The sequence below is a fragment of the Embiotoca jacksoni genome, unplaced genomic scaffold (assembly GCF_022577435.1).
Source record: "Embiotoca jacksoni isolate LCO1_2020_lvr unplaced genomic scaffold, fEmbJac1.0.p SCAF_18, whole genome shotgun sequence".
In the NCBI taxonomy this organism is placed as follows: Eukaryota; Metazoa; Chordata; class Actinopteri; family Embiotocidae; genus Embiotoca; species Embiotoca jacksoni.
Genome location: NW_027185318.1, coordinates 3,797,035 through 3,808,758, shown reverse-complemented (window position 1 = coordinate 3,808,758; position 11,724 = coordinate 3,797,035). Strand labels below are relative to the sequence as shown.

At 46.2% G+C, this 11,724-nt stretch overlaps 1 protein-coding gene across 1 annotated transcript in view; it reads right to left on the bottom strand.

Moving 5' to 3' along the window:
* Positions 1 to 11,724, bottom strand: part of kif26ab (kinesin family member 26Ab) — a 63,839-nt gene that overhangs the window by 22,448 nt on the left and 29,667 nt on the right. Inside the window, exon 4 of the mRNA XM_069152184.1 lies at positions 10,956 to 11,176. Coding sequence (XP_069008285.1) covers positions 10,956 to 11,176 — 221 coding nt within the window. The remainder of the gene's footprint in view (positions 1 to 10,955; positions 11,177 to 11,724) is intronic.

The following is an 11,724-nucleotide window of genomic DNA, read 5'->3' as shown; positions in this document are numbered from 1 at the left end:
AGCTTTAAGTTGCTGGAGACACAGCATTAGACATAGACTGTTGAATGCATAACAAAGCTGATCCCTGCCTCCTGTGTGGCACAGAAGTTGAGTCTGGTAACGAGCTCATCTCCTTTCTAAAGTCTCCCTGCAACCAAGGGACCCCTGGTATAAACATTAATTTAGTTTTTCTCACTTCCTCTCCCTTATCCTAAATCACTCAAAACAACTGCCTGCGGCTACAGCACCATGAACACTGGAATTAATCTGGGAATGTGGCTCAACAAATGTTAATTGAAGCAAAAATTTGCAATTTTACTTCACAGAAGCTGCTTCAATGAAGCTCCCACCTGGACAGAGACAAAACAGACTTTCCCCCTGTGTTCAGTGTGTTTATCTTATCAGTCGGCTTCAGATTAGCATCAACCAAAACCAAGACATTTCCAGTCGTTTTGAAAAATGGGTTTCCTCTCTCCTTCGGCAGCCCAAGATGCATTAAAATGGAGGAGAGAGCTAACAGGCTTATCTGGCTGTCAGTTGAATCTTATCAATCCAAAGCTCTGAAGCTTTCAGCTGCACTGCGAGCCTGCTTCCTCCTGCGTGCCTCTTTTAATGGTGGTCTGAAGGTAGTTTACGCAGCAGCAGTTTGCAGGAAGTGGCCAAACACCTCCAGGCAAGGATTTATAGACTTTCTATAAATCCTCAGAAATAGATAAACGTATCCCGACACAAACCAGACAGCGATGAATGTAATGTCCAGTTAGCTGAGCAATATCCTGCCAGGCACGTTCCTAACACATCGGACCAGGGCTTGTTAGAAAAGCTCTTTGTTCCAACAAGGTGTTCGGCAAGTCCTTTGTTGCTGCACAGTGTCTGGCCTTGGACACAGAATATCGAAAGGAGCATCATTTGTGTGCTGGCTGCCGACAGCCCAAGGCTGCACACACATCTTCACTGCACCAATCCCCAGCCAATTAGGTAAGGCCAAATGTATTCATGTAACATCTGTGAATACAATGTGTTGTCAAAGAAAAGACTCCTTCCCCCCAAAAAAATATGTCGCCTTATGCAACTGACTTGAATTCGTATCATAATGTGGATTCAAAGAGCTCTCCTGTCAGAGTAAGAGATAACAATGCTGCTCTCCGTAAATAAAATCCTAAATTCTACCTGCGGGTAGTAAACCTGTTCCGTCACGGCCTCCTCTGAACTCTTTTCAAACGGTCTGTGGACTGAGGTGGAAAACAAGGGATTAGGGCATCCTCTGGAGAGTAGCTTGAATAACACAGGATCATTTGGAACAGGGGAAGAAAGGGATTGAGAGTGGTAAACGGGGAAGAAAGCGCTGCAGAAATGAGGGTGGTGTTAAAAAAAAATAAAAAATAAAAAATAAAAATGAGGTGGAGTAGTTTGAGAGAAAGATGCAGAGGAAACAGACAGAAAGAGACAGTGAGAGAGGGAGCAGCAGGGTGCACAGCCAAGTCCTCTCCTCGATCAGTGGCTCTGGCTCTGTGCCAGTGAACAGTGAAGCGCTGTCCATGAGGAGGTAAATCATTTTCTGCCTGAGAAATAAACAGGGGGAAATGATTGGTGGGGCTGTGCCACAGCCAGCCTGGAATTGCTTTATTCCCAAAGATGGGAATCCCCAGTCCGCCAAGAATAAATGGAACAGTTGGCGCCAAAAAAGTGGAAAAAAACAAAAACTCATCAATATTCAAGTAAAGCTGGTTTGGTTGATGTACAGTACATCAGGGTGAAGATAAATTTAAATTCTGGTTTGCGTCTACATGGAGGTAAAAGCAACTTCTTTGTTCATTTCACTCTGATTTGGTTTTGAAATATCAAGAGAGCTGTGTTCTGCGGATCCGGGCCTTTGGACATCAGATCAAAAAGAAGAGTCTCGTGCCAACAGACCTTCACTTCTCCAGAGAAGCGTCGATGCCAAAGAGATTAGTCACTTAATGAGGGAGGCGGAAATATTTTTGGCACAGAAACACGCAGGTTTGTGTTTAAAGCCCTGCCCATAAAGCATCGACACCCTGCACGTATCATCTCAGTCACACAGTGACTAATTCACCTTTTACCCACAATCAAAGGCCACAAAACTGTCCAAGCTAGGAGCTTAAAGAGGGCTTAAGATGAGCTGAGGTAGGACATTTTGTGGGGTATAATTCTATTTCAAATTGACTTTATTGTTCCTTCTCACATTCAGAATTTAACTTGCTTGAACGTTAGGTCATGAAGAGCTGAGCAAAGCACGGGGCCTCAGCTCTGCAGGACCTATTTGTCAGTCAATGAGATAAACGGGCCAATTTGCGGTCCCTAGAGGAAAGACTTGGAAATACCTGCAATGAGAGTCAAAGGGTCGTCGAAGGAAAATATCTTGCTATTGACTCTAACTTGTTTACAGGAGGCTTCCAGAAAAACTGCAGCGTTGAATGCAAGCAGGGAAAATGCCCAGCTATTGTGTCAAAATTGGTTCAGACAGCAAAAGTAAAAGTCTTGAAAGAAAATGCACTTTTTAGCTGATGGGCGACAGATGATAATGAAGACATGTTCTTCCCTGCTCGGCAGACTGCAGTCTCGTCACCTCTGGCAGTGCTGACAAAGATTAACAGCTGCTTTCATCTCCTCCGGTGCATCCTCAGACACTGCTCCAGGTATTCTGCCGCACTCCTCTCCAAGGCTGCAGAGGAGCTGGAATACCTTCACGTTCTCAGTACACATGTTGAACTCCGATTCACCCGCCACCCCGCCCACGTCTTCCCTTGAAAACCTCAGGTCGGCTGTTCTGCTCGGGGTACGCAGGGGAAATCTTGGCACTCGCATCAAGTCATCACAGGCTGAGTGACGTTTCCTGTCTCAGGATTCAGTTCGGCACACGGCGGAGGCATGATATTTGATATACACGAGACCAATGACGCCTATTATTAGCACAAGACAGTCCCTCAATCAAATATAATGTCCTGTTAGCTAAATACATAACATTGCATGAGACTGGAGAATAACCATGACAAGTGTGGGAGAGACGGGCAGAGGGGAAAAAGTCAGCATACTTCTGCTCCACTTCTGTGCTTCATTAATCACTTGCTGCCAGGGTGAGACACCTAGCGATTATTTATTTGCACTTCTGCACACAGAGGCTATCACAACAAACAGGGCCGCAGGCTGCTGAGAACATTTGGGGGTGATTAATCAGTGGGCCGTCTGGAGAGACAGAGCGCAGGGGGAGGGGAGCTCTAACATGTGTTTCTTAATCTTTCATCTATATTCTATAATAGGCAACCCGAAAAAAAGTAGAGGGGGTCCAAGTCAGGTAAAATGAGCTGTTCTGTCGTGATAGGTGTGGGAGAAGTGGATGAAGTGAAATGTCCTCAGATGGGAGGCAGAAATAATTATTTGGATCGGGCAGATCAATAAACACATCACGAGTCTACAGAGGAAGAAGATGTAACGGCGAGGGGAATGTGTTCCTGGAGAGCAGCCACTAAGATGTTTGTGACTAGAGCCGCATTATTCAAATTATGCACTTTATCCTGTATCACACACTCATAAAGTCATTCCCCGAAACACACACACACACACAGCTACACTCACTGGGCCACGTAGTGTGTGGGGATAAAGGGATTTTTGAGCACACCGCAGCCAGCTCTCGTGTGCCGGGTCGTGAACCGATTACAGTGCCGTAATCCTCTGCATTCAAAACGACGCAGAAAGCAGCGACAGAAACGCTGAGCAGATAAAAATATAAACCCTCGTTGTCCACGCCGCTAGCTCGTCTCATTCATAACATGGACATGAAAAGGTGGGGCACGATATCCCACACAATAACTCTTAATCTTTCTAATTCTCCACTAAGAAGTACATTATGTAGCAAATATGATATGAACTATGTAGTTGAAGCACTATAAACCTCCCCCCTCCCCCGTGTGTTAATGTAGCTCATTATGTGGTAATTGCGCCAGACCACACTGTAGCCAAAGGTTAATTTTGTACATTTGGAGATAATAAACTCTGACAACAGCAAGTTTCATTAGTCTCATTAGTCCCATAATTCCTTGTTTTTAACCCCCCCACAGCTGCCATTTGCCCATCTGAATCATTTCAACCCTCATGAATCATTTATTAAAATAAAGGAAACAATGTGATCACGGTGAAATGGTTCAGCTATTGAGGTTGTGGCTGATGAGGTAAACACTAAACCACCTGTACTGACAAAGGCCTTATCCTCAGTGGTAATCTGAGCTCCAATCCATAGAAAGCTGGCTCCTACCGGTCAGTATACAGAAGGATGGGGTTGCTGTATGTGTTTCTCCAAAAAAAAAAAAAAAAAAAAGCACCATCGTTTGGGGAAATCAACAGAGGTCAGACAGTTGTTAGTTATTCATGCTGAATAGAAGGCCATGGTGTGGCTGAGCATTGAGGAGCAGTGATGCCTGAGAAGCCCCACCAGGAGACATCTTTGTTTCTCTGGATTGTAGGACATAAAGGCATCTCATGAGGCCACGGGCTCTATTATACAACTGCACACAATAGGTCATAAAATTCCTCATATTCCCCGCCACTAGCTACTGAAATTCCCTCTTTCTTAGTCCACCACACTCTCTCACTGCATCTCGCCCACAATGTGGGAGTTACTATGGTTGTAACGACAAATATAATAGACTCCATTTGCATGACACCTTTTACTGAGGGGCACTAAAGAGGTTTAGATAGCATCCCTCGGCCCCCACAGGCATGATGCGCAATATCCATTCAACAGGCTGGAGAATTTTACTGAGTCTAGCGTGATAACTAAATGCTAATGCACTGATCATGGAGCCCTGTGGGCAGCCATCAGAGCCATTACCCAGTTAAAAGGAGGAATGCTTGACGTGGGCAGGCAAACCGAGCCAGAAATGGATTGATGCTGAGGGCATGACCTCTCCCGCCCACGTGAAACTAATCGCCCACAAATTTGCCTTTTTTTTTTCTTTTTTTTGTCACAACCACCATCCGGAGTGACAAAAGCAGCCCTGTGTTCAGTGACAATCCGTCAGGAGAGAGGTCCACGCTCCACATTTATTCGTTTCCCCGTCTGTGAAAGGAATCTGTCAGGAGTGCATGGCAGTGCTTTCCCCTCTCCCCACAGGGCTTAGTACACGTGGACCCAGGGTGAGCGCACGGGCTTGAGTCAGCACTTCAGCTCTTTGTTTGTCACACACCCACCCCCCCACTCCCTCACCAGCCCCCCAGCAGGCTATGTGAGTGGACCAGACAGACTTCCTGACTCAGGGATTTATTTGAGCGAACAGGGAAAAGGCATCAGGTTATCTCTTTCGACGGCTGCGACAAACCCTTCTGGTTTTCTTTCTTTTCTGTTTTTTTTATTTATTTTTTTTTATCTCCTATCGCTGGAGCCGTTTGCCGCTCATAACGACAGGCACAAGTGACTCTACGCTGCCCGTCACAACACAGCCCATCACCATGGTGCAGCAGTGGGCACGACACCATCACACCATGTTATCGTATCCTAGGGAAAGTCGTTGGCACCCAGAAAGCGGCGAGGGAATCCTCCACAGCGTGATCACTACTTCTGCTGTGATCCTTAAACTGTGTTCAGATTATGTGAGGAGCAACACGGAATCCATGTGAGAGTTTCTCATGCAATATTCAGCATAAACTACTGTGCAGCAAACAATAAACAAGACTCACTATAGGTTGAACATTGTCTTCTCTGTTTGACACAGTAAAGATTAAATCTGTAGCTTTACATCAAAAAACAATGTTGCCTGCTACCCGAGACTGAAGGAGGATTATGAGTCAGAGTGAAGCAGTATTTTGCGGATGGATGAGAAAGTGCATGAGGGATGTATCTACCTGGTGTGCATCCCTGAGGCTCTGAGGCCAGGCTGGATCTCCATCAACACCTCCGCCCCGACAGGCCTGACAGGTCTTGGACAGATTCACACCGGGTCTTATCTACAGGCTCCAGCCCTTTCGTGGCCTCAGCTGATGCTGCCACTGAGTCTGCCGCTGCACAGAGGCAGCCATTAGTCCCATCAGCCTGATTATGGCAGGAAAATAGCAGCTGGTGTTTTATCCAACAGTAAACAAAGACAAATACCACGGAGCAGCTCGAGCATCCAAGCTACCACCCACTCAATACTTCTGATGAGCCATTCGCTGCCCTTGGGCATGTGTTGCTCAGATTCAACAGATTGATATGAATCAATTCTCATTTGTCAAGCTCTGGAGGTAGAGGCAGGATTAACATTTCAGCCCCACTGTGGCTGTTTCCCCAAAATGGAGCCGTGGTCTCTGCCATGTGTTATGTGTGCTATACATTCGGCTCACACTCTTGCTTTGGTGGAGGAATCCATCTCGCTGTGGCTTGACAAGAAAACCATTAGCCTCTCACCTCCGGGGAGCAGACAGTCCAACTTCGACTGCACAAAACCGCACAATCCACAGAGCGGAAAAAAGAGATCGGCCCAGAAAGAAAAAGAAATCAAGACAGAGAGCGAGAGAGAGGAAAGACAGGGAAAACAACAACCCTGCAGCTTGCAGAGCAGAATCAAACACAAGACACACAAACATGCATCTTCTACATGTTCATCACACACTCAAGTATCACACATCCGAGTCAGCGCAGTGTTGTCTGTGTACAACTTACTCAACTCCCATGGTACTGAATCCAATATTCTTCTCCATGGGCACAGACCTCCTGCTCCTGATGCTCTCAGAGAGGAGCATCAGTCCAATCACGTCTCCTGAATGACAACATTCATAAGCACATTCATCCCCGGCAGCCGCTGGCCTGCTCTGTATCTTTATCCCCCTGCCATGTGGGCCACATCCACTGTGCTCAGTCGACCTCTCTGCTCCACATAATCTATCCCGCCTATTTGTCCGTGACAGAGATCCCTGCTGTCAATCACAGCGCAGCCAACCAAACACAGCAGTGTCCTGCTTTGTCGGCACCGAGTGTCTCTATGTGTCACCCCTACAGTTAGAAGTTAGAACGACTGTATTTACCCCCATCAACACATGACTGCATTACTGCCTCCTTTACAAACAAACTGGATGGACTGAGTTGCTACACAAACAATCAGATGACCGGACAATGGACTTCATCAAGTCATCCAACACGTGTTATTCAGAACAAGAACCAGCTCTTGTGATCCTGCAGAACTTCCACTTTACAACATGCAGGACTCATTATTGAAGAGATGCTCATCCCTCCCTTTGACTAAATTAGTCTGGTGGAGTAGAGAGGGCCATTTCAACTTCCTGATCTCTACTTTTGAAAGACAAATCAGTCACATTTTATTCCCACAACTAATGACTTGTTTCTATGGTTACTCAGAGCAGCCTGGGGGAATGAAGGGCAGAGTGAGCGTTGCTGACACAAAGGCAGGGTCTTGTATGTGCAGGAGAACTGAGGCTAAGTGGCCCTGCCGCCGCAATTACAGGAGGATTCCTTCTGCACAATCACAGTCATTACTGCATGAACACTCACCTGGGCAGCAGCTGCAAGGCAGCGATGGATGACCATAAAACCACTTCCTCCTGACACTCCTCCAGGGCCGCATTCCAGCAAACAGCTGTCCGCCCTGCCCCTGCAACAGCTCGCCCGTGCCACCTCTAAAGTCTACTGACTATTATGTCTCCAAAACCTCCTTGCGTCTTGGGAGTGAGTAAATCATTCATTTCCAATATGATAAGTGGGAGGTTGCAATGCGACAAATAGACTTGCCACCATCCAAACAAACATAAGCACGGGACCAACAATACAGCACTGAAACTGTCTCACGCTGCTACGCAGAAATGAGCCCACTGATCCAAGCAGGCTGCAAACTGAGCAGTCGACTCGTCTCAGCAGTGGGCACGGAGAAATCCCACCGGTCACAGTCAGCAGGTGTTAATGGAAGAGAAAGATGGGTAGAAGTCTCTGTGAGGCGTCAGTTAGCCACTCCGTCAGCCCCCACTGTGAGCTGCGACTGGTTTCATTACACAGCGCTGTGTCAATACACTAATCATATGCTCTGTCACAAGGCAATCAGTGCTTAACGTGCAAGTCAGCTGAACACATGGCTCTAAATTCATTACCCCCCACCCTCCAGCAACACACTGACGTACCCACACACACACATAATGATATGCACACACACACACCATCCTGTCAGAGTTTGACCCCTGACTCGTCCTGTCTCCCTGTGACTGTAAAGTCAGTCTAATTGCCAAATGGTCATTACTGACCTCGGGGTCATCTTGTTTTCAGGCTACTTCCTACAATTACCACAAGCAGGAAGCAGGATAAAAGAGCAATTTCAGAAATACTTGGAAAGATGCATTCATGGCATGACCAAAGACATTTTCAGAAAATAGAAGCATTATGAGATAATATTCAGGGTTGATGGATTTGAATGGAAAAATATCCCCCACAGGCAAGACGACAGAGACTGAAAAGCACTTCGAGTTTCACATTTGTCTACCGAGCCTGGAAGGTATCTGTGCCATCGATCTAAGGAATTCATGTGAACAAATGAGAAACTCGCCCTCTTGAATTAATAACTAGTTCTTTCCAATTAATAATTTGTACTCTCCAATTGATAATGTCTCCACATGAATTCCATGAACTATCTGCTATCCTCTAAAATAAGTCTTCAGGATGTCAGTAAAAGAAACTGTTGAGTTTAACATCTAAATCTTAGTGTGCAGCATATTCTGAAATGAATGTATTAACATAATGCCAAGAATCAGAGGCAATTCTTCCATAAAGTGTTGCTCTTAGTACTGAATAACTAAATCTTAAAGTTGAGGGGTTTTTTTTAAACTTGATATTAGTGTACTTTAAAAGAATTAAGTCATTTGAAGGCACAATTAAGTAATTCAGGGGCACAGATAATTCATGTAAGGGGACACATTACTGATTGAAACACAGCAAAAATGTGACTCTTACCTGCTGGCCGCTGACATTTTTACCAAAATTATGTTTCGACTCAGTAGACATCTTAAATGAAACAAATTAAATGCTTTTTTTTTTTTCTTAACCAGTTGCACGGATGACTTACTTTTCCAATGAAAAATTAAATATTGAATTGCTTTTGTTCATCACGCTGCTCCTCTCTCGCAGCAGCCGACCAGCTAAAGCAGCTAGCTAATTGTATTCTAATTAAAATTTCATCTCGGAGTGGAATGGCGTTCGTGAATGTCAGACAAGTGTCTTCGGAGGTTTCTCCACTCCGCTGGGGTGAAAACTGCTGTTTGGTTATTCTGCTCCATCGTCCTGGGCTCTCAGGATTTACACAAGCATCCCACTACTTGTGTCTTTGGGGAACAAAACAGAATGCTAATCAGATGGAAGTTTTCAATCAAGACTAAAACATGAAGGACACTAATTTCATTTGTTTCTCGTTTTACAACTGAAGGAGCAAAAAGAAAACATTGTTGATTGATTCATTTCTTTTCCATTTTTTGGGACTTGCATTTCAATAAGCAATGACACGCATAAAGAACAATATGAGGATGATGATGATGATGATGATAATGATCCATGTTGCAGGCAACATCTGCAAAGGGTCAGGAAGTGGGTGTGCTTCATATCAAGCGCATTGCATCTTTTGCTGCCCTTTTTTTGTATGTGCAAAAAGTGATGCTGTGAGAGGCTGGCCCATCATCATTGTATTTCTGTGGGCCAAGCCAAACACCACATTCTTGGCAGCAAATTATCATTTGGGATAGAATGAAAGGTGGAACCCCGTCTCCACCCCTTCTGCTCCACCAGGACCTGTTAAAGGGGAAAAAACAAGTCCACCTTCCTCTTCTTTTCCTGCGTGCAGCCGTCACTGGAAGACAAAACGCAGCTCTTTTTGAGCTCATGTCCAAAGAAAACACGAGAACTAATAAATCAGTGTCAGGAGTTAACCCTGTGCAGCAGAAGGCCACACCTCGCTGTTGTTTAAGGCCTGCGCTGCTCTTGTGACGGGAAGCAAGTCGCACAGGAAGTTGCATATTTAGTGGAGGATCTGGAACGTCCCCTTCATCAAAGGAAAGGCCTCGTATGGTCCCACTGATATACTCTGACCCTGTGAAAGCTGGCAAGACAAACTCCATTTGGGGTACTTGCAGAATTGCTAAGCTCCACACTGATCCCCCCATGGGCTTCCTGTCACACTCCACAAGTCCCTTCACCGGTTTCCTCTACCTCCTGCGGTGCGGAGCTTCAATGGTCCTATGCATCATTCTTAGCCAGCTTCCCTTTCACCAACATTCATTACGGCATCGCACTCTTCGGAGAGAAGAGGCAGGCAATGTATGCACCGCCTGGCCTGCCAGGGAATCTATCACTGACAATATAGCACATTTGACCAGCCGTCCACCCGCCTGGAGAGAGTGAAGTATTCTCCAGGGCAACAACAACACCAGAGCCAAGCCTCCAGCAGCCACAGACACACAGCGACCGAATGGGTTGACCGAATTACAAAAATAAGAGCCCTGCACTGCAGCTGCAGCAGCACTCAATATGTGGCTGTAAAATCAGAAGAGGCGAGACAAATAAAAGAGAACTACATATTAAATACCACAGGACAATACTCAGCTTTAACCTAAGCCCCTTTTCGTGAGACACTCCTTCATCATATCAAATTATGTAATTCTGTTATCCATTCACGGGCACTGGTGCCTGTAACTAAAGGTTCATTGAGTTCCATGCTGTGTATCCCACGGCATGCCATAATTCAAGCATGGCAAGAACAACATCTCCACTGAATAGGTACCCCACATGGAGGTTAACACCATGAACCACAACCTTCAGCAGACGTTTGAAGGCGAGTCCGTGCATATCTCTTCTTCTCTCCTCTGGTACGCCAACACACACTGAAGCCTGGATGCATGCAGGCGTGCATGCAAACACATTTCACACCACAACAGCTCAATCTAATCTCTCTACGTTTTGACAGACTTGGACGGGGTAGGGGAGGGGAGGTGCTTACCTAATGAAGAAGGAGGCGGCTGCAGATGAGGAAGGAGAGGGGGAGGTGGATGTACTGGTGACAGGTGCTGCTGGGTGTCCCGCTTGGCTGGAGCTCCTCAGCCGGCAGGGCGTCAAGGTGCTGCTGCTGCTGGTGGAGGTGGTGGTGGTGGCGGTCATGGTGGTGGCGGGGGCCTCCGAGGCTGTGACGTCACCGTCTGCATCCCCCATCAAACCGTGGGCCTGTTGACACACAGATGCAGACATAAGACCACAAACCACCATTTAGAGGTTTTACCGCTCCTGCCCACCTTCCTTCCACTCCATTTACTCGCCCCTCTGCTACAGATGGAGGGGCAGCTGCTGCAGCCAGCACCGGTTAGTGGGAGTCAGCAGTATCCACAGCAGAGAGCTCCCCACAGAACAGCAAGGATGCTGCACCATTCATTGATCCTGGCAAACACTCGCGAGGTTGCTCTGGCTGTAGCCTTCTGTAATTAAGTGATAACCCACATTTAATTAGTAATTTAATCACTAGCGATTTACCTCACTCTGCTCCCAATTATATCTATACCTCCATGGCTAATTTGGCACTTTACTCATCAGGAAGGAGAAATGTGTCGCCCTACAGGTTGAGTCAGACTATCTGCAAGTACACGATCAACAATTATGTGACCGGTGAGATTTGCTCCAAATCTTAAATGTTCAATCTGAATTGTGCTTACGTGGGCACACCCTGCTCTGGAAGCTTGGTCATTGAACAGAAGTAAACTGAGGTGAGCTGCATCTGT